Source organism: Neodiprion pinetum, chromosome 2 (genome assembly GCF_021155775.2).
Source record: "Neodiprion pinetum isolate iyNeoPine1 chromosome 2, iyNeoPine1.2, whole genome shotgun sequence".
NCBI classification, from domain to species: Eukaryota; Metazoa; Arthropoda; class Insecta; order Hymenoptera; family Diprionidae; genus Neodiprion; species Neodiprion pinetum.
Genome location: NC_060233.1, coordinates 38847680 through 38871449, shown reverse-complemented (window position 1 = coordinate 38871449; position 23770 = coordinate 38847680). Strand labels below are relative to the sequence as shown.

Genomic DNA, 23770 nt, shown 5'->3' with positions numbered 1-23770 from the left:
CGAAGTGTGAATGTGTGCGTGAGTGTTTACGGCTTATATCTCTCGGTGCGAAGTATGCGGCTGCAGGCGCACCCGTGCAACCGGAAGTAGACGTAGGAACAATCGGAATCGGAAGTGATTCCGGCGCGGTGACCGAGAACCGTGGACGCCGCATTGTCACGGAACCAGTGAACGAAGCTGGGAATATATTGTCCGTTTTTGTGGCAGCATCAGGCCCAATTCCTCGGGGTCAGTAGAACCGCGACGGTGAAGCGATGCCGGCATAGATTCAACCCCCACGTAATACCGTTCCTCCTGTAATAATCCAACTACTGTTTTCCTACGCAACGTCGGCACACGTATCGCGGAATTCGGTGAACAACGAGCCCGCGTCCACGCGTGTTTTTCAAAACTTTAGCAAAGCGAGAGAATCGCGTTTTCGTCTACGTCGCGTCAGCCTCGCGTTTATTTCAATCGTAAAAATGGTCCGACGCGACTGACGTAACGAAGTTTCGTTGTACACACGCACACGAAATGAAAGAGCAACACCGGTAATTCAGTTTTGCGTCGAGAGGTTCGACAGCTGGTGAGTTTTTTTTTTCGTAATATACCCTGAAATTATTCTACGTCAAGGTTTGATTCTAATTTTTAATCCAGCATTCTCGGGACTGAGATTTAACACGTTCGGTACACCCGCGTTGTGACAAAATTTATCTTGCCGAAATAGAAAATTTAACCATTACTTTCTGAAATTCATTCAATTGCGCAGTTAAGTCTGCGTCTTGGCAAAAGCCGGAAACACGTAACTTGTATATTCTGGGATGAAATTGGAGAGATTTATTCCAGCGATCGGCTGAAGCTGTTGACGCGACGGGACGGCTTTCGAATTGATCAACTTTATTGGCTCAGTCACTCGGTTACTTCCGATCAATTAGTCATTTCGAATTTGATAGCTGTAGACGCCGATGGCATACGGCCAACTTCCACTTGCGAGACGTAAATCCGAACGGCGTTTAATTGTAAGTCGAGAATATGTATTTGCCACGGCCGTTTTCGAACACGAGGCTAGAGTCGCGATGCTTGAAAAGAGATGAATTCGGAACAGCTTGTCCTACAAACGTAGGTATTTTTTCAACCTGCATGTGGTGGATTTATAGATTCACAGTTTGCAAGTTTTGCAACATATCATCCTTCTTTGATTCTTCATCGTCTTTCATATGAAAGTGTTGCGCGTTGTAGGTGAATGCGTGGAACATTCGTAAAAGTAGCAATAATTTTACGTCGCGAAAATGACTTCGTATCTTTGTACGTGTTTTGATTTACGGGTCAGTGCAGACAAACCGAATGTGGGTAGTGCGGGAAGTTCAATGAAGGTTGTAACTTATATGCGCGAGCGCGGAGACGATAAATCTATTGGTAACGCAATATATATGTAACTCGGATTTATTTTTCCACGAATGTCCAACATAGGAAAGAAATAGGTCGAGTAATTTTTCAAGTTGGCACGCCCTGGAAGAATTTGAAAAGTTTTTTCTTCGTCATAAACTAAAATATTACAGCAAGTAGCCGAATGTCGTAATATATGAATTTCGATTTCGATAAATGCAGCTATAATATCGTGACGCGTACATAGGTACGTACAAAAAGTGTCGGGAGGATAAATAATGTAAAAAATACGGCGTACTTCGGCAGCATTTATCACTATTATGAAGTTTATCATAGCAAAATCATCAATAATAATACTTCCGCGAAGAAGTTGAGCAACCGAGCTGCAGAACCCGATCGATAAATCGTACGGCCCGAGGTCTATCTACGCCAAAGTCTAAATCGCGCGGGAGGTGAAAAACGACGCTTGAAAAATATAGCTGACTGTGAAAAACGCTTAGCCAAAATCCCGAATTCCCGCAAGAATTTCACGGCTTCGCCGTTGCGCGGGGTCTTCGGTGTTCGCGGATCGCGGGACATGAAAGCTTCGGTTCTATCCAAGTCGCCTTTCTCCGAGCTTATCGGTTATCAGCGCAGTCTGGGGCCCGAAAAACGCTGCTCGCAATGCACGAGCGATAACGAAGAGAATATCTGGAGTGAGATATTGCCGAAGTGGTGACGTCGAGAATGAAGAGGAGGAGGAGGAGGAGAACCGCGATTTGAGTCGTCGCGTCGGTCTATCTCGGCATCCCCCGAGGAGCATGTCTGAAACGATTTCTTATCTCCTTCTCGGCGTAATATGTCTTAGCCCACTCAGACGTTTCTACCAAATTGACATATTTTCCAACCCCCGAGTTATACATATATACGTGTAATATACGTGTATAAAAAGGCTTAGGACTCGGGCGCAAACGGCTCAACCGGAGGATCACGTACCTCGAATATACAACGCTGAGAGCTTTCAGCCCTGTTTGTCACACGACACCGCCTGACCTTCAAACGGAGGAAAATACAGCTTGCGTCATATTTGCGACATTTTTTTCATCGCATTTTCCGCCGTTTTTTATTCTTCCTTCATGCAGAACCTCCTCGGTGTACCCGCGTATTATCGCAGCGGAATTAAACTCGCGTCAGTTCTTCAAAATTTTCCCCTGCTTCGTTTCCCTCGCATTTATCTTTTCCGGTAAAAATTTTCTCGCGTTTTACCGCGTGTCGAGAAGCCATCGCATCGAGGCCGCCCTTCGACGCGTTTAATGTCAAATCGCACGAGGTCCTTGACCAATTCACTTCCCTCGTTTATATGCTTCGCAGGAGATAAGCAAGTAACTACGGCCGCTGAGGCAGAGGATGGGGTGTGCACCGAGTGGAATTTCCGGCAAAGGCGGCCTTCGACTAATGGCAACGAAAATCACATTTTCCAAGGACGAGTTGGACAATCTCAATGATTACTTCACCAAGTCTGTTGCTGATTCGATGGGGGAAAACGGTGAGCCTTTTCACCTTATAATTGCGTCGCGCTCCGAACCGTATTCCGTTAGCCCATTTTTCCCATCAATTTATAGTCACGAGCAGTTTGTTTTTTAAATGAAGAAAAAAATTGAAAAAAAAAAAAACAACAAACAATAATGGTATCGTATCCACAGCTGATACCGCAACGATCGAGGCTGCGGTTGAAAGATTGTTGCAGCGTCTGTTAGTCGGGGTTGGAAATATCGACGGTAGATTTTCATCGATGTTTCTTATCTCTCTGAATGATCGCAGCCGGATCAAGGTAATGTGAAACTACCACAGTTATACATCTGGACCACGAGTTGTTTGAATATTTCAGAAGTCTCTTCTCAAAATACTTTTCGTCAAATAATGTTGAACCTTTGTTCTCGATATTGCCTGTTAATTTCTTTGATTTTTACCTCGATTTTCAGCAACTGAAGTTCGAGTACCTCGTCAGACTCGACGCTCTCTCGTCGCCAGGACTCACCTCGGACCAGGAGGCGCCTGTCAGCGTCGAAGAAGATGCGGCCATGCCAGGATTCGCGCGCGTCAGGATCCGGGGAACGGGTGCTGAGTCCTGGGGAGAGTTTCTCGGACCTGGAGGTCGTCTCAGGAGAGACTTAATCAAAGCAAAGCTGGCGAATCTTCTCGCCGCAGCGACGAAGCCGGGTAGGTGAAGTCTTTTTTAACTTATTATCTCTTAAAGGAGCCGGAAGGGTGAGTATCGAATAGTAAATTCCTCATACATAAAATACATTTAAAAAAAAACCTCGTGGTTTACTATTCATTTATTCATTTTCTAACACTTGTTTTGAATTTCTGCGAGAAGAAATACGGACGAGAACGAAATGAGAGAGAATTCCACGCTCTGCGCACCCTCGCGCGAGTAAAGAATACGGCCAAGAAGAAAATTTCTGAGAGAAAAAAATGTTTTTTCAGGATCAACAAACGGTGCTGATGAGAGGCTGTGCTGGACCCCGGGACAAGTGGTCGACGCAGAGGTCCTTGAAAAAATATTAAAGCAGCCGGATCACTGCAGGATATTCTACGGGCCAGGTACGAACACCGCCTCTCAATTTTCATTCCGTATTTCCGTCCACTGATACGATACATAGGCTGTATTTCGGCGAGGAAGATACGATGCGTAAGATTATCGATTCGGCTTCATCGTCCGACCTCAACTTTGTCCACGAGTCCAATAGCGTGATAATAATCTTTAACAAGATGCTATAAATAAGACGTAACGAGTACAAACGCCTACTTTGTATCTCGTTAATGCAACTCCTTATCCTTAACATCGCGTACATGTCTGTACACGGGGTGGCGCGTTTGTTTCGATCAATTCGTACTTGTGGGTCACATACGAGAGTTAAAAGGTTTTTTTTTTTTTTAATAAAAAAAAGCACAGGCAGCGTTAAAAGCTGTACAAGAGCTGGCGTCAGACTTTGATTGACTTGACGCTAGGAAGGCTCAATAATAATGACAACGTGTTGCACCGGAAAGAGTTAAGAACATCGAGTAAGAAAAGTTGTAAACGGAATTTCACTGGTGATTTCGTTCGCTTGAAATTGAACCGTCTTCACTGCTCTCTTGGATTGGTTCCCGATCTCAGCTGATTTTCAACATCTCACCCTGTGCGTATAATCATAAGGCAAGGACGGTAAATGCCTGCATCAATTTTATAAACAGATGGGGTGTATTACATTGCTTGTTATAAGGAAAAGCGAGACAATATCCTGGCTGCCGCGTGCAGACAGTGTCGATTATTTATCCTTTTTTTAATAATTATTTTCTGTTTTCCTTCACCGGTTTGCCCCGACACTGCTCGGCTATGCGTCGTCGAGTTAGCTAACCGGCCCCGGTGAATTTTTCAGATCGTATATTACGTTGAAGAAGGGACAGCCAAGAAGCGAGGAAACGATGAAGAGCTAGTAATTCGATATAGCCAACACCCGTTAGACGCATACGGTAAATCATGCCGACGTTACGGCTACGGAGTTGGTTAATTGTAGCTGACGGAGATTTAGAATTATGATCCTGGCGTAATAATTCGCCTCAACGCTATATACCTAAGAGGGGAAAATTTTTTATAAACCTCCTTTACGAGCTGCGAAAGAATAATCTTCGCCTGTGTTTTTATAAGTAAATTCCACGCTCTCAGAAAAGTTACTCGCAGAGTCGGCACGGATGTCTACCTACCTCGGATTTTCATTCTTCTCGTCAATTGACTTAACAATGTGCCTAGATTCGTTTGTTTAAAAGCTCAGAATTGTCCCGCTACGACCGATTGGCGATTAGTCGAAAATTTGTATCAGAGAAATTGTACGATGTACCGATAAAATTAAACTATTTGTTTATTCATTCATCCAGAATAGATTTAGGTATAAAGGGTGGCAGGTTACACGCAGATGCGGCATCGAAATAGATGTAATTTTACGAATTTCCAAATTCCGCAAGTTTCCCACTCTCAAAGTGAAGAATTCCGCGTGATAGAATAGAGAAGAGTGGTTTAAATTCATTTTGTATACAGAGCCTTGTTCCGCGGGGAAACTTTCCTTAATTTATGGTCACCCGACCAGCGCACCCTTTTCCAGTGGCCCTTTTCTCTGGGTTTGCTTCTCTCCTAGGGTGCTACCGCAGGAACAGTCGAGATAAAAGTATTAGACGAGATCGTATATCACCGTTGACCGTAGGAATTGTTATTTATCTACCCACGTGGCAAAGTTATTATGACACTTCGGGTGACGCCGGAGGTAATTGAATGGATCAAAGACTTGGATCGACTTCGACGAAGACGAAAGAAAAGCTGAACTTTCAATTCTCGAAAAGTTTTACAGGTTTTTTGATAAATTGGGTTTGATTTTCGGTTAATTGTACAACTCAACTCCGACTATATCCTTACTTTTTCATTGAAAAAGCCGGATTGCGAGAAAGAGGAAACGATATTTTTTTTATCGTTACCTGTCTACATATAGTACGAGTTACATGTTTCTTTTGAGAATATATAGGTGATCCTCCGGACGCATATTATACGGTTCGCGGAAAGTTTGCGGAAAAGTTTCCTCGGCACCGAAAATGAAATTCATGAATTTAAAGACCCTCGCAAACCTCGTTTTCCCTCTTCTTTCAGCCCACGAAGAAGCCGTTTTACCGGAGCCGAGGGATCATCGAGTTGCTCTCGTTGAAGACGCGGCGGGAATCCTGCTGAGGATCGGTATCGGCGGTTCGAAAAATCGCGAGGCGGAAGTCCGGCTTTCGATAGGACTCGGTGTATCCTCGTGGTCTTCTTTGGCCGATTACCCTCGTCGGGTTCCCCTTCATCACTGCGACGCTCTCCTGCATCTGACCGCCGCGCAAACCGTCAGTTACTCAAAAATGACGGAAAAAACGATCCGCCAAACGAGTTTACCAACAGTTTTAACCACTTTTCCAGGGTATGTACGTCGTGGCCGTCGGTCCGTACCCTGGTGCTCGTTGCGAGGATCGGGCGACCCTGTGGAGGGTGCGATTTCCAGGGGCGGAAACGGCAATGAAGCATCACTATCACGAGGACAGCGTTCCGGCCCTTACCGAAACGGTACTTGGCGGTATTCTAGATCAGTTGCGAGGAAGAGGCGAGTTGAATATTCCGATGAAAAACAAGGTCAGTTTATTCGGAAGTGAAAATACAACCGCGGTTCGTGCTAATTAAATCGTGTTTATTTTTTTCCTTCCACTCTCTTCCGCTGTTTTTTTTTTTTTCTTTCCCTTTTCACCCGTTTTCTCTTCACGCCGGAGCTTTTAGAGTGAAAATTTCTCCGCCTTCGCTGGGCAGTTCGAACTTGCAGGCGCGGAGGAATTTTGACGCGAGAAACGCAGGGTCGTTTTGATATCCAGGTGGCCCAGGGTGCTGCCGCTCTGCGCAGCCGCTTTGTTTTCGCGATCTTTTTAATAATTTATCACTCACCCCTGCAGGGCGAGGCTCGAGGGACTGCCGGGGTAAATCTCTGACCCCGGTGCGATGAATCGACGCACTTAATGAGAAAAGTTATATCCACCTGGTGGTTTTAAAACTTGGAATTTTTATGGATCTCGCGATTTTTGCTGCAGCGCGACGTGTAATTGGCGCAGAATTGCTTAATCCAAGTGAACGCGGAACCCTCGTTGATGCGGGAACGAGGTGTTGCCCAATCATTAAACTTGTATCCCAATTGCGGAGTTGAGCTGGACGAGTAGGCTCGCATTTCTCTCGACGAGCACGGACTCGCCGCGTGCATTTTCGCCAAGAATATTAAAGGGCCGGCACGAATGATGGCTTATTTATTTAATCCTTCCACTTATTCATCGCGCGGTGTGTAGCAACCCCCTTCGAACAGTAAACCGGGTCATTTTGCGAGGTTGGTCGAGAAACACCCCCGCAGACAATATGCAAGCACTTTCGTCTCCTCGAAACTTGCATAGTGTTCGGAGTTGCATCGGCGCTGGAGTTCAGAATACAGGGGGAACAATTGGGTCGATATATTCCGATGATATTACAGGATTAAATTGAATGTCAAAATACTGAAACAGTTATTCTAACTTGGATTTCCATTTCTAACCGTCGAACGACAAGTGTAACCGTGCGATAAATGATGGTGTCGTGTATTTTCAAAACTTTCTGCCGAGTGGCGAAAAGTTTTCAGTACCTACTTGCTGTTTTTTTCATCCCTGTATCAGTAATAGACTCATGAATTTTGTTTGTTCACAAGAGAGATAGAAAGAGAAAGAAACGGCAGTCGTCGAGTTGGATGTCAGCGTGCTGTTGAAAATTTACGAAACTTTTATTCTTTACAAGCTTTCCTTCTTCCTATGTAGGTTAAACATGTTTTGTTATATTTGAAACTGTTTCTCCCTTACGATTATTCGTTCACTCACATTTGTTCTAGCAATGCCTTGGTCTTACAATAGTTAAGATTCTCTCGTCAACCTGCGATTTTTTTAGGTGTAAAATTCATTCGCCAAGTTTGAACGTTGCGATACGAACGATGCAAAGTGAGTAAAATTTTTATATTCAACCGTGTACAAAATCGCTTCAGGACACACTGAGAGTCGTCTCGCGCCACGTTCTGAAAACAATCCATTGGTGGTCTCTGGAACGAGCAGGACCTGATCCTTTGCGAAGCTGGGCCCCTGGAACACTGTCGCGACACGTGTTGACGGCCCTGGACGAGATGGTCACAGCCTTGAAGTGTCAGAGTTTAAGATGCTATTTCTACCCGAGATGCAACGTGATGCTGCAGTGTGCAAAAGGTATGTAATAACTTTCATCTCTCGGGAATGATCTTCGCTGTTATAATTAAACCAGCGCGGTGCGTTGTAGGTATTCCATGGCTGTAGAGGTTGACAGGGTGACCTTGTTAAACGGAAGTGAAATAATTTCGCACGCTTATGTAGGTAAGCACTTCTGTGCAAATGAAATTTCAGGAAATTGTCAGAACGAATCCGAGCTTAAACTGCAAGTTGAATAATTTTTGAGTTGTCTGCAAGGGCTGGTGAATAGTTGAGACGAAGCGTCTATGTATACCTGTGGTTACTGCTAACTTAACTCTAAGCAAGTTTTCCCTCGACGTGATAAGCCTCGAAAACTTTGCCATAGATAAATTTCGTTCTTACGCTTTTCCGTTCAGAAACTGTAACAGTAGATCAATACACACGAAACATGGTTTTTTATTCGTGAAATGCGTAACGCGGAGCAAATTGAGGTTAAAAAAAAAAAAATAACGAAATTATATACATCAGAGAATTGTTTTTTCGTCTGCGATGTTCTCGCGATTGTTTAAATCAATTTGCATGACCTAATCACCTTACAACTCTTGAAGAAAGAAGCTTGGAAGATGTTGTACTGAAACCTATTTAATTTTCATGAGATTTCATTGACTAAATCTTGCGGTGGATATTAAATCCAGGATTCGAGTGGGATGAAAACACGTTATCGCGATGCGAGATGTTCCGGGGGTGGAAACGCATCTCGTCGTAGAGCGGAAGACAAATTGACTCCGCCTCTTCCGCGACGCGAGGCTCGTGCACTTCTTAACATACTTTTAATATCATAAATTATAATTGGAGAATTTTCTATTGAATTTCATCGAGGATGAAGTGACGAATCTGTAATACGATTTAACGAGAGTTGATGTTCGAACGAGACGTCGTTATCTGCCTGTTACTTTTGCTCACTCTTCACATTATCCGTATTATTACCGTAAGGATAAATTGTCCTTTAATAAATTGTTCGCGGAGAAACGTGATGGAATAATTCGATCGCCGAAGGTTAGGCAGTGATGTAATATGACATCCTTTGAACAGTATGTAATTGACCGTTTCATTTGCCAACGTTAAATTCCTTTGATCTTTTCAGGTTGAAAGAAGAAAAAAAATAAATGCGAACCAGCACCGACGCTAGTTTCCGTTCATGTATAACGTACTTGATGCACTGCAAACACCGCAGCAGGGTAAAATAAATTTCGAAATTGTTGACAGCCGCCGGTTTATTCGGTCATTAAACATTTCACTGAAGCGTCATTCGATCAACTTTGCTATTCCATCAAACGTAGTTATAGAAACTCACCGAATTTAGGCGAGTGCTGCTGACGCGATATCAGACATCAAACGTGCGGGTTGTGAGCGTTAATCCGAAACGCAGCTTCGCCGCGGAAACTTAGATTGGTTCGGGGTATCTATCAAACGCGATACATGCCAGAATATGCTCATCGCCACCGTGAACACGCGAAACCGAAGTCACGGACACTTGTTCCTCGTTTAATTCAAATCTCTCGCGAAATTAGAACAAATGTAGGTACACGCCATTTTTGTTCATTGTTGATCATTTTCACCGTCGTGATCGGATCGATTACCATTTCCAGGAGGAATTCTTCACCACGAGGACTCGTATCTGTCCGACTCCCGGCTCCTGGAATCATACCTGACGGCCCTGCATCAGCATTCGACGAGCAGTATTCCAGCGGATCTCGAGCCGTCCGACATCCTGGAGAACGAGCTGATAACCCGATGGCGTCGCGTGATCGCTTCGCTTCCTAGAGGAACGATGGGCAGGCACTGTGGGTACAGCGGGAAGCAGCTGGAATACCTGGCTCTGGTGATCAGGGAAGTTCTGAAGGTCAAGAAGGCTGTCCTGCAAGTAAGACTCCCCGCTGTAGAAGCGCGAAATACGATTCTGATCGTAAGCTCGGAGCATTGAATTGCGGCGCTGCGTCCGAGGGACCTGCATCTGTTTCTACAACTGTAAAACTGCAGGGGAAAGCAAGTTTAACTTGTACTAAGAGTTGAGCGGATGCGCATAAATCAGGAGTTTCCAGTTGAAGCGATTCGCTTCTCTGCCTCCGTCCGCAGACATCCACGTTGTTATTGTTCTTCTTCTTCCACCTCTGGTTTCGTTATTGTTGTGTTTGGATTTACCGTTGTCCGTTCCGCGGTCTCGTGTTTCGATGGTCGATTCAAAATCGGACGCACATACCATACTGAATGTAAATTGATTTCCTTTGTAACATCGGTTATTTCCCGTTACCCTTGCTTTCAGTTCCGTAGAAGAATTTCACTCTTTTTTCTCTTACCCGATATTTTTTTCACAGAGCGGAGACAACGTCTCGTTCCTCAATTTTCCCACTCCTGGTCTGCACAGCTCGGAACCAACAGAGAATCTAGTTTACCTCTTGACTTTGGTCCTGAGACAAGCCAGGGATCAAATCTACGCCGTGACAGACCGTCGGAACCGGAAGCAAGCTCGTCGCAAGAGGCTGAGACGCAGAACCAACAACAGCGCCACGGCTTACTTCGAGAGGTCCGTCGACGTCCTCGTCGATATCGTCAGGAGGGATCGAGAGACGGCCTACGTCGACCTTGAGAACAACCTTGTGCTCGCCAAGACTCTGGTCAAGTGGCTGTATTTTGGTGAGAAGCATGATTTTACCCGATACGTTTAAAGGACGATATCTGCTCACGGGGGATTTCGCGTCGAGTTTTCTGAGGTTAATTTAGCTGGCGTTCAGTTAATTTCAATGTGGCAAAGAAGAAGGAGAGAAAGTGGGGGGTAATTAAAGTTGGCTGAATAACTTTTGATGTCAGAAAAAAAAAGAAAAAACATACAGAAACACGCCCAAAGAGTTAATAGCACGGTTACGTACCACTGGGTAAAGTTTCAATGTCGAGTTAGAACTGAGCGAACGTTTACCTGCAGGCATGGAACACGACAGGAAAACCCTCGGGCCAATCCTGCACCCCTACCTCGGGAATCTGTTCAACTCATCCCACGAGAATGCCTGGCACGTAGAGTCGTGGAGGAAACGGGAGGAGATATTTAATACGGAGATGCGTTCGTTGTCCCTCTTTTGCAAGTTGGTTACGACCCAGGAAGTGTCGCCGGCTAACGGGGTGGTCGATTCACTCTCGAAGGGTTGGACCTGGGCTGAGAATGTAACCAAAATGATCGAGCGATCGGAGAACGGTTTGAAACTTGTTTTCCTCGCTGACAAAGTCGCCAGGTATAATCTCACTTTTGCCAACAACAAGGGCCTCAACATGTACTCGACGTGGAGCAAGGCCAGGAATGTCAGCAACGCGGTCAAGCGCACCACCATCGCCAGGACCAACATGATTACCATCTCAAATCTCTTGCCTGGCACGAATACCGCAGACAGTTACGGTACGAGCAAAGGTCAGTACCAATTTGGGAGTCAGATTAGCTCAGGACCAAATTTGACCCCCTCGCTTTGATAGAATAGCAAGAAATTTAATCATTCCGCGGCAGACGGGGAGGGAGCTTTCGTTCTGCCTTAAAAGTCTGCTCAGATCTTTTTTGTTTCCTTATTCTTTAACATTAGCTTCTGGCAAGATGTTGGTATGTGGAAAAATAGTATTTTATCTGATATTTTTTCTAACCCTGTAAATACAGGATGAAAAAAGAAAATCAGCTGTCGGAAGAAAACAGTAACTTACACCTTTTCACGAGCGAGTCTTCCGACCCCATCACACGCTCCTATGCCCGCTAATTACCCGCTATTCAGCTATACGTCGAATATAATATTGATAGTAAAAAAGAAACCAGACTTCAGAAATTTCGCAGGCATTTGAGGTTTAATAATTTGTTAGGGCGTTACGGGATGAATCAGCGACGTATTGCATAATTTTCGAGAAAATACTGGAAAGACTTTGCAGATGCTGCTACTCGTTAACTGGATCAACGTAAAATCGAGGTCCCTGAAACGTTGAATTTTATGGTTACATAAACAGAATCAAATCGATAAATATCTAAACTTGTGCTACGCGTAAAGTTTAATTGAAATGCGAAAATACCGGGCTGACTGTTCTTTTTGTTGTGAGATACTCGGGAGATAGGCACGTCGAATTTGAAGTGGGAAATTTCGAGGCTACGAGGATGTCGTGTGATACCTGAGCCTCAATCGCGACGTAATACCCCCACGTACGTTGGTGGTAATAAAATGACCCTTGACCATTATCCTTGGTGCGCTGACTCGTTATTCGCTTCGTGCCTCTCTCTCTCTCTCTCTCTCTCTCTCTCTCTCTTTCTCTTCACAGCGTGGGCCACGTATTTCCACCCTCTATCAACCCCCTCCTTTTTGGCCATCGCACGCTGTTTTCCCTCGCTAAGGTCTCCAATCCATGCGATGAAGATTTATGTTCCACTATTACGGTACGGTCGTAGCAGCCATTCGAACTGAATTCAATTCAGTAACGAACGTGACGTGTTTCGGACGAAAGATTTATAATGAAATTAACGAGAGGTTGACGCGTATTTTTCCCCTCCTTCTCGTTTGAAACAAATTATCACTCACCCGCTAAAATTCTTACACACGAATAAACAAACAACGGAGATACCTTCTTGGATATCTTACTGCCGATCTCAAACATCCTTCTTTGCGCGAATCTTTACGGTAAAAATATGAAGCACCTGATTGGCACTGAAAATACGGTATAACAATTAGTGAGTCACACGACGAAGAGCATTTTGAAGGATCATTCCGTGAACATTGTAGGAGAGTTCAAGGAGATTGATGCCACTTTACTCCAACGAGAGTAAAAGCATCTTGAACGACGAAAGAATCCATACCTTGACCGCATTATTCTGTTCGATCGAACGCGAATCCGCGCACGCGAAGCTAAATTGCAGCAGCAGCAGCCCCATTCTTCCGTGTCGATTAACAATAACCGACTCCCGAAGTAACGGGAGAAATTCCCTGGCTCGTTTCGCCGCCTCCTCTAATCCAGTTATGTCATTTATTGGATGGTAGAATCGGCGAGGCACGTCGTTCTGCGGGAGGCAAGTCCTTTGACGAGTGTGGTATCCATGGGGCGAAGACGCGGTCGTCAGAGGGGCCCGGGGGGCCTGGTTCCCGCGCTGGTGGCGCTCAACAAGTTCAGGGTAAGTCCTCTCGAACAGTTATTGGATATTCGATCGATGCGCGCCACCCACGTCCCTCTGTTCTCGACCTCCCTGATATCTGCCTTCTATTTCCTTCGACAACATATTACGGCGCGCCTCGAACTGCTTCGTACACTTCAGGGTCTGGAATTATAAACACTTGTATCCGTGGTCTCGATTTCGACTTATTGTTTTATCGCTTAACCTCTCTCACAACGGCATATGTTCTTCTTATTTTTCACAGTATTGATGGCAATTTATTTTCTAACTCAAAGCTGACGTGAAAATGGGAGTATATACCTCTGGCTTTCAATTATCGGAGTGGAGTCGCGTTCTTGAGACACTCGAAAAATGCTCCGCGGCTTCTCGGTCCCCGCGTATATACGGATAATTGGATACTCGTGAGCCAGATTTTGTTAGAAACACAAATCCGTGTCAGCAGTTAGGTGACAGTAATTTGCGGCCGGGTGTAATCGCGCAATCTCCGAGCTTCGCTAACCATCGCATCGCGGTTTTGAACAGCAAACAACGCAGGGAACAACAGCTGGTCGCAACTGTTGCGGTAAAACTCGCGTTATCAATCCTTTTCCGAGGACAGCGATGGCTGACTGATGCGAGGAATTCGTTCGTCACTCCGCCAAACACTGAAATTAATCAAAGAACCTCGATTTAGGTCAAATCGAAAAGCCTCTCAAGAGTGCTCGACGAATGTTTTTCGAACTTGTATCATCTACAGCGACGTTTGGTCGCGTAGCTGGACGGGTTTTCATTGCCTGCTCGGGTAATTAATTATCGTTATAGCGTTGGGACGCGGTCAGATATCAAGGATCATCAAGCCCAGAAGTTCAAGGCTTAGCCAAACCGTGGTGGTTAATTGCTACAAACTATCAAACTACCTCGAGAGCCTCAGCGGTTAGGTACGCTGACCCAAATATTGTCGGATGTTGATTCCCGCACACAGCAGTATTATCGTCGCATCTTATTGTCCCTCATGGTAGCTACGTGTACCTGTGTTTATTCGTCATCGCGTTGTAGCCGTAACTGCAGAATGAAATCATTATACTCCTCCGAATCAATACTTGGTCGACGAAATCAAATTTGTATAATTAATTGAGGAGTTGTAACTGTTTGCTCGGATGGTACGCGCGTTTTCGGAGAATATAGAAAGCTTCAGAGAACGGAAATGAAATAATAGTATCAATCTTTGATCTTCAATTCGTCACTTGAAGATTCCTCGAAAGCTCGTCGAGTTTCAAATTTGCCAGCTAAACACTTTACGACTGTCTATAAATAAAAGTGCACTCGAAATTCCAGCGTTTTCATTAACAACAATGCCAATTTGTATCGTTTCACAATTAACTCCGTGCGGGGGCAACGCCTTAAGGCCGTAGCTAACGAGGGTTTAGTAAAAGCCACTGACGATGTGGCACCTAGCAATGGTGTTGAGCTCAGGGTAAAAAGAGACGTGTAACGTACGTAGTCCGCGTTTCCTTGCCTCCTTTTACAGCCCTCGTTAAAAGTCGCTTCACGGTAAGTGGCGGGTAATTGTTCCCAGAGAAATCGAGAAATGTGACTCGGCGCTTATTCATGACTGTTGCAACAAAGTGCTGAGCACTCAGAGGATCGCACCGTTAAACACCGACTGGACAATCGGTGTCCTTTGTACCGATACGCTTTGAGGAAGAATTTTAATACGGGCTTGCCGCAGGCCAGCAGCCAACTTCCAGAGTTGTTGAACTTTCGTAATCCAACATTAAGGGCTGAGTCCTGTACGATAGTTCACAGAGACTCCGGAGAGATCGAAGTTGTTCTTTCGGGTTAACGGGCATTCGGGATACGGAACCAAAGTCGCGTTGTCTTCGATTCGACAAGTCTGCGAATTCAGCTCCGGGCTGAATAATCCGCCACGAAGACGAGGCATGAGAAGCTGCCGAAGGGCATGGCGAGGTGGTAACAACCCTAAGTTTGGGCTTCGGTCCCGCGTGGAGCGTGACAAAGGAACCTGAACATCTCCGGGGATTAGCGGGATTCGCGGGTGTCTTTCTTATCTCTAACACCGTTCCATCAGTTCCGTAAAAGTAAACAAGACGCCATTAGCGCCTCGACGATTTTCGCCTCTTCGTCCGTCTCCCAGGGGCTGCCGGCTCCGCTATAATTAAGGTAGATACCGATATCCGTATTCGCCGAGAAGATTATTTGCATCCCTCCATGTTAACCGCACTCAGAAATATCGCCCGTCTCTTCGGCTCTCTCGTTTTGTTTGGCCTCAAATTTGATTAGTAAACTAACTGCTCGACTTGTTTGGTTAAGTCCTCAAGAAGCTTCTCTTAATTAAGAATTTGTCGATAATTGTTCCATTTTCAGAGTGACACGCGATCCGAGTAGTCTCAGCTAGAAACAGCATTTAAAATTACCTTCTTATTTTGCAAAATTGTTTCACTCTGTTTCCTAATAAAATATCTTACCGGTCGTAACTCGCGGTCGCTTTCCGGACGGCAGATTTTACTCTGCTGGGAGCCGGTCAAATAATGGCGTAAATTTAGCAGCTAGCACCGTCTCGAAGGTATAATCAAGTCTGATTTTCTAGACAAATCCAGCGTGCTCCACCTTATTTAGCTCAAGCCTCGAAATCGCGCTCCCAAGCGGCTTCACCACTTCTATTTGCTCAATTTCCGGCTTTGCCATTCTCCTGGCGAGAAGAGAGTCGGAGCCCTCGGAGAGACGCCCGGGTCTCTGTGGGACCTGGCCTCAATTATTCGTCCTACGAGTCGGGGAAACCACAGAGGTTTAAATTGTCCGAAGACGATGACATGACGCGGGTGTAAGAGATTCGATGAATTCTGCCTTGTCGGGAAACCCTGTTCGATGTTAAGTCGGCCGGTATCTTGCATTATTCAATATTGCCTCGCCAAATACTCCCGGGAAATTGATGTTAGGCAAAAAAATATTTTCACATACTTTCAGCCTGATATATATCATTCGAAAACTTTTGGTAACAATAACTTAGCTGCCGGTTGAATTTCCTCGCGTCACTTCTTTTCAATCTTGTATAAAGTTACCGCTGAAAACCCCGAATGGACGTTATTAACAATTTATCTGTAGGGCATAATTCCGCCAACCCGAATGGCCGTTTGCATTTTTCGCACTTCCAGCGAATGCGAAATTTTTTGTACTTTTTACAGACTTGTTTTATTGGTCGTTTTATCAGTTTCAATCGTTTTCTGATTGAAAGCTTAAAGTTTAATATTGTGTTTATAGTTGAACGCTTTACCGCACGGTTTAATAATCGGAGAATATTTTCCTGGGACAATTCAATATCTAAGGTTAATATGTACGCAAATTTTACCACCGACACATTCTTTTTCAAGGTATGGGTATGACCCATCATAAATACAGCGGTTGTTTGCTGGATCAGGAAAAAACTTGAAACCATCTCGTCTCGAGGAATCAAATACCAATATTTTCAATTTCAGACTCTGCTTTCATATTATACCGTTCGTATTTATTTGTGCACGAATCCATAATGAATAATATGCCCGATAATTCTGGTTGCAATGCGATGTTTCTATCACGGTATCACGTTCAATTATTGTTTATTCTGAACTGGTTTCAACCAGACGAGACACGGACGTTTGCAAAAATGTCCGCTGCTGTATATAAATATAAAAATAAAGCTTCGGGAGTTAATTGCCTTAGGGGGTTGAAACCTGGCTGACAATTTCTCTGGGAAACCTCGAAATTAAGCATTTCCGGCTAAAATTCTTTGATTGACTATAAAAATTACGCTGACTGAAGAAAAAAAAAAAATAAAATAGAGCAAAATCAAAAAAATTTGACAGATTTTCAGAGAAATGATCAGTTCTTCTGCAGCTTCCGATCTACTTTATTATCTGTACCTACTTGTTTTAAAATATCTGCAAAGTTATGTGGAATGATACAGAGTTTTGGCGAAACTTGAATTTCTCTGAATAACTAAGAAACGCCCAAATTCTCGCAATTCTCCGTATATCCACTTCAATCCATTCATCGTAATCCTGGTAACTCAGGGATGGGTGAAACAAAAAATCCAGTACCGAGGCGAACGCGAAAAAACTTGCAATGATCCCGGTTTAAAATTTTCAGATACTCCAAGAGGTGGCAGCAGTTTTGCCCCACGAAGAACGAATAGCGATGCTGGACGCGGTTCAACGGGTCGCCCGGGAGGCGTCCCGACGTTCGCGTCGTTCGAGTTGCCCGGACCCAAGAACCTCTGGGTCTCCCCGCCAAACTTATACCCCCAGGTGAATAAGCGTGGTAGATTTCCCGTAGAGTTACAGCATCGGCATCCTGAGAGAGTGAAAAGAGAGAGAGAGAGAGAGAGAGAAAGAGAAGGAGAGAATTTTCTTTGTTTAGAATAGATAGTTATTTATTATGCCGTGGCCTAGAAATAGGCTAAAGGACAAACCAGCGGTATTACAATCGCAGATATGTAAAAACTAACAAAAAGAACGAGCATTAAAATAGTGCAATACAATAAATAAGTTATAATGAGTTTTACAAAAAAATACTTAATAGAGAGATAGACAGATAGATAGATAGATACATAGATAAACGTTTATTATATGTCCATAGGGATATTGGTCAAGTACATAATTCACATAATGACAGAAAGTTAATACAAGATATAGCAAAAATAGAAACAGGAAAAGCAACTAAGCAGAGACAGAGAGAGAGAGAGAGAGCAAACGATCATCCCTCGCGGTAAAAACCCTCAACTTGGGTGTAAATTCGTACTCTCAACTTTTTTCTTATGGGAATTTAGCATTATCTATGAGTTGGGGGGTAAGAATTTACATCCAAGCTGGGAGTTTTTTTCCATGAGGAAATTGGGACCGGGAAGGCGGGTGCATTCGGGGGTTTAAAACTCGGAGGATATATTCCGCGGTTCGAGCATTCGCCTAACGGTTCGCCGAGCGTCGGAACGGCGACAAAATAATTAATCGACTACTTCAACGGGGGGGGTGGAAAATTGAAATCGGGTAAAATTCTGGCGCAGCAATTAAAACGGTGGCAGCCAGCGATGCTGCCGCGCGAATCTGATAGTGCTCTAATAGTGCTGCCTGGCCGCTACTGCTGCACTCGACGTGTCTAGTTTGACTAGGAATCGGCCCTGGGTGCAGGGTACTCAACGTGATTGCGTCGCGTCGCGTCGCTTCGTGTGTGCAGTCGAGTGAAGCCCATCAATACTCGGTCCTCGAAACTTTTCCCCTTTTGTTAACGTTGGATTATCAAAGTTACGATGCGGAGCTGCTCTACTCCGGTTTTGATTTTCACTAATTTTTCACTCCGAGCTCGCAGAATCGATCGCCTCGAACTCACGAGGATCCAACTCTTCGTTCAGATCCGATCGATTCTCTCCAGGCTATCGATTCTTCACCCTTTCTTTGACATCCGTTCCACGGCAGCTCGAATGGAGTGGATTCGTACTGTATCGGGGATTACAGGCTAACCAAAAACACGTCGAAACAAGGAGCGGAAATGTGACAAAGGTCAACAAAGTTTCAAGAGCTTTTTTCGCGACGTTGATTAACGGTAGCTTATCAATTGTAGCAAAGTTTAGCTCGGTTAACTTCTATTATCACTCGATGAAACCTTGATCATGTTTATTTTTCTCCGTTTTGTCAAAGCTTTTACGCCGACTGTAAGCAGCTGATACATCCTTAATTCGTTTTCATCGCCGATTCTTGACCGTGAAAATGAAACCGGATCAACAATATGATCACAGTGGTTAATTTCCCGATGGGCTTTGTGCTCGTTTCGGATAAAAGGGTCGGAGGGCGATCGAGCTGGTAAAGGGAGGACCTGGACTCTTGTCACATGTGTTATCGGGAGAGAAGTATCCGGTATTTTCGCGGTTTCGTGAGTGGTCCGAGGATTATTCGGGCTTGGGGATTCCGGCCGGATGGTACGGCTCTTCATCCATCACCTTTAACCTCGCCGCGCAACGAGTCTTCAAATTTCACGTTCTACCAGCCACCGGCATTCCCATGATTCAACTTCCAGCTTCCAGCTTCCGCTTTTCGCCCTTCTCTACACCTCGCTCTTCGACACCTTGCCTAACAGATGAAGGGGGCCTGAATTACTGGCCATTTGTAAAGTTCTCGGGAAAGCTCCGAGGAACTTTAACGGCTTCTAACAAACGCACGAGCTGGTTCACTTCTTGTGCTGCGTAACAATGCTCGGCGAATATTTCACGGACGAGATCTGGGCCGCCTCGAGTACAGTTCCTCGATTCCTAATTTCGCGAGGCACGTAATCCCCTTTCGAACTGTTCGGCTACGTCCCATCGAGCATCGCGAGCATCAATTCTGTGAAAAACGGAACCCCAAAAGTCCGGACTTCCGTATGTTTCGTCGACAATTTTTGTAACCGGAATAATGAAGCCAGTTTGCAAAAAGTACGTCTGTACTTTTAGCTTATGAAATCAAGCACTTTGCACCTTTGCTTTTTCGATTGTAAAAAAAGGTTTAAATTACGCAAGTTACGGTATGTATGATGGGGAAAATGTGAACAATGGAAGTGTGGGATTCAACACGGAAGGTTCGTGCACGAATTCATGCGATACAAAAGGATAATGGAATGGCTCGAGAGAAAAAGTGTAAGGAAACATTATGCGTTGGTTTAATTTATGTGGCGTCTCAAATTGCGTAGCTTTTTTTGGGTAAATGTCAAGATTCAAGAATGAGTTAGAAATTGTTTAATGAAAATTCTCCCTTCATATTTTTTTTTTTTTATGCATTAATTGTTTATTCCGGAAACACTAGTTGGAACGAAAGAGTTTTCTCATTCTCTGCACGAAAAAGAAACTGATTTTCAAACAAAATTTGTATTCAGTCAAAACAAAAGTCTCTTTAAATATATTTGAAGAAAATATCCAAGCAAGCGTGAGAATGGAAGCGCCATTGACTTTTGGGGGCTTAATTCACCCTCTCGAGTCGAGACGATCTATCACTTGATGGTATAAATCCCAATCCAATCAAGCCAGTCCTGAAAAGATAGCTCAACTTGTCAAATTATATAGCGTCAACGTGCCGCAACGTTGCTCGGCATAATTAAGTATAAATTTCCAGTAAAAAACAGGAATAAAACAAACGAAAAAGAAAAAAAAAAAAATCAGCAGGCCTCGGTAATCACGGCGTAAGGAGTGAAAAATCGATGGACGCTTCCGGCACGGGAAAGTGATAATTATTCTACTTCGGTAAAATCATCCCCCCCTATTCATTACGGCACACTCTATCGCTCCGTATTACCGTGAAATAACCCAGAGAATGGTAACCCATATGTCTTTGTCCGCGAGGCCATACATTGGGAGAGGTTAATCCAAAACTGTATCGAAGCAGCGTAGCACGGGGTTGGAAGCCAAATTGGTTTGTCTAGATCCAATTACAACGGTTCGATAGTTTCGCGGAGAATTCTGCAGTCAGATTTGTTGGACAGAGTTGTCCTTGTTACCGGTCAACTTCAACCGTGACAGCCGATCCCCCCTTTACGTCCTGTCAAGTTCCTGGAAAAATACCAGAATATATCCAAGCTCATTTGCCCGTCTGGCAAGGACAGCTGAAGGCGAACAAGAACGCCTGCAGGGAAGTAGACAGAGTTCGTTTGAATTAGCGTCATAGTCAGGACTTGGGGGTATAGTTTATCCTCGGAAACATACCGCTGCAGGAACCCCGTGACCTAGTCTGCTAATCGATAGCAGAAATTCTATCTAATCGTTCCAAATCCGCCCCACGGAGAGGCGAAACAATTATTTCAATCGATCTACGTTCCCACAGATCAGAGTCCAACCTGGAGCTTCCACCCAGTCCACCTTTGTCTCCGACAACGCGGCAGCACTGCATCATCGCCGAACATCAGAGGCAGCTGCATCGCGAAATGATCGAGATGCACGACACCATGACCCGCGGTCTTCGACCCAGAGGTCAACTGCCTGCCTGGGACTCGGCGTCCCTCGCATCCTGGACATCTTCCGTTGGATCCTTGGGAAGAACCAGGCTGAGAAAGCACCGAGAGTCCACGTGGGATGGTGTCAGAGGTGGGAGTGTCATCGGATCCGCGTCCGAACTTGATCATTTTAAAAATGACTCGCGGATAATGGTCGGGATTGTGTTGTTGCAGGACCATCGCCGATGTGGGACAGCGTGAGCACCGACGGTGGCATGGGAAAATCCCGATCGGAGGAGATGATAAGTAGAGAAGATTCGCCGAAATGGAACACCTTGGAGCGTCGGCATCGCGGTAGCGACGTTCCAGATTTCGGTGAACTTGGCGGTCGCTTGCCGAGTTGGGATTGCTTGGAGGCGACCCTTGATCAAAAGTTGTCAAAGTTCGACGTCCCGACGGAGCCTGACTCTCTGGAGGTGAACAGAGACGTTGGCATAGATTATCTTCTCGCTGCTAATGCGAGCAGAGAATATACCAGGAAGGATGACGATGCCAACAAATGCCGGAAGGCTGGAACGCAGTGGAAAGCTCCCCTCCTGAGACAGACCGACGATATGGGACCGAAGCTCACTTTGCCCAAGGACAATTCCCTGCCGCCGGCGAGGAACAGGGGGGAGAAAACGGGCGGCAAAAAACAAATCCAGGAAAAAATAAAGCGGATGAATTCGGGACGGTAGCGGAGTGGTCGAAGTCCACATTTGCAGGTTTATAAAGTTTGAGGGACACATGTGTTTCGGAACGAGCGTCGAGTGCACGATGTAATAAACGTGGGAAAAAATTGTTGAAACACAAGCGAAGCGTCTCCAGCTATCGATGTCAGGCACTTAAGAGAACTCGAGGGTTTTCAATTCCAGGGATTACTTCTCTCCGCCTTTCTATATCCCGGAAGCGAAGGAGCTTGAACGAATTGCCGATAACCTGGTCTCGGAGACAGCAAAACTCGTCGGGCGGAGAAACGCTTCGACGTTTTGTAAACGACGTTCGAACGAGCTTGACGTAACGTCTACTTAGACGAATATCGTTTTCAGGAAGGAATGCAGCCACCGAAACTTGAGGAATCGATGCGCCAAGCCGCGTCAGCCTCTGGAGAACCACTCGAATAATAATTAGACACCAATCCGGCCGATCCCGATTACCAATGCTAATCCTTCACAGCTCAAGTTCCTCTCATTCCTGTTTTACGCTTCATATCAGAATTTCCACTGCTCTCAACGATGCGATACTCTGCACATAAAAAGTGGAAGTATCGCGGGAATTTCATTCACCGGAAATAGACGATATAAATAGCTCAGATGTATCGAGGATCGAAAGAACTACCCCCTGATGCGGAGTGAAGTTTCATTTCAGATGTCGGTCCGCCTGTGCGCGACGTCGGATTGACTTAGCAATCGTTAACGACGCGAATGTCAAGCTGATCAAAGTCGGGCAGGTAATCTTCATGCGTGATTACCGCAAGCCTCGTCAGTTCGCGACACCGAATCTTGAGCAACTACCGTAATATTCTACAGCTCAGGTACAATAGTTATACATAGGTACCTGGTAAACATAGGTACGACCATATACAAAGCCGGAGTCGCGCGTGTAACGTACAATACGAACAAACATAAACACAGCTCGTGTGTGCGTTGTTCCTTGCCTGTACGACACTGTAATCTCCAAGTTCCGACAGCAATCAAAACCCGAATTAGGCAACTCGACTCTGTCTTCTTGATGGGGCGGCGTTATCGACGAGTGAAACGCAGTCTCGGATACATGTAAGGTACGTGACAATATATAATTATTAATTAGAAGCCTATAATCAATTAACTCAGTTTTCGGGTATCAGTATATGTATATCTATTCGAGACAGCGAAAATATTCCTATATAATGAATCGATAGCTCAATTTTATGCTGATTCATGTACGATCAAGCGTAAAATTTTTTGTTAAAATCCAAACAGAACGGAGTCTCATTCAGCATCAAAAGCAGTCAACCGCTTGTTTTTCGTCAACCCTTTCAACGAAAGCTCTTTTCTCTATTCAGCGATGCCACGATTCGAAACGAAGCGTGATTTTAAACTCAGCTGTACCGTAAACGGCATGACGATTACGGTGAAAGTTTTTATACCGAGTAACCACTAATGGATACTAACAATTTTCCAAACGATCCGGTCTTTTCTCGGAATAGATTGTTAATCACCCCAACAGTCGTTGCACCGTTTCGTGAACCGATGCATTAAAAAAAAAAAAAAAAAGAAAAATTCGGAAAAAGGTAAAATAAAATTTGAAGAGCCATCGACTACACAGTTTTCCAAAAACCGCCACCGAGTATCCAGCGCTGGGTACCTAAAGTCCTCTTGTCACGCATCCTTCGTATCCGTGCGTTATCTCTAACCGAGATCCGAGTTTTGGTCCAGAGGACGAGTCTGAGCGCTCGATGACAGCGGTCTGATCCGGGGTGAAATGAACTGTTTCAAGGTGTCGGGGAATTAAGGCAAATGA

At 44.9% G+C, this 23770-nt stretch overlaps 1 protein-coding gene across 1 annotated transcript; it reads left to right on the top strand.

Moving 5' to 3' along the window:
* The first annotated feature begins 251 nt into the window (after positions 1-251).
* Positions 252-22571, top strand: LOC124212138 (uncharacterized). Its single transcript, XM_046611907.1, has 15 exons — positions 252-565; positions 2716-2890; positions 3048-3175; positions 3327-3564; positions 3835-3951; positions 6026-6255; positions 6329-6538; positions 7950-8163; positions 9774-10048; positions 10500-10818; positions 11105-11581; positions 13176-13306; positions 17429-17586; positions 21121-21380; positions 21464-22571. The coding sequence occupies exons 2-15, from the start codon at positions 2752-2754 to the stop codon at positions 21964-21966; spliced, it is 3399 nt and encodes a 1132-aa protein (XP_046467863.1). The 5' UTR covers positions 252-565; positions 2716-2751; the 3' UTR covers positions 21967-22571.
* The last annotated feature ends 1199 nt before the right edge of the window (positions 22572-23770 follow it).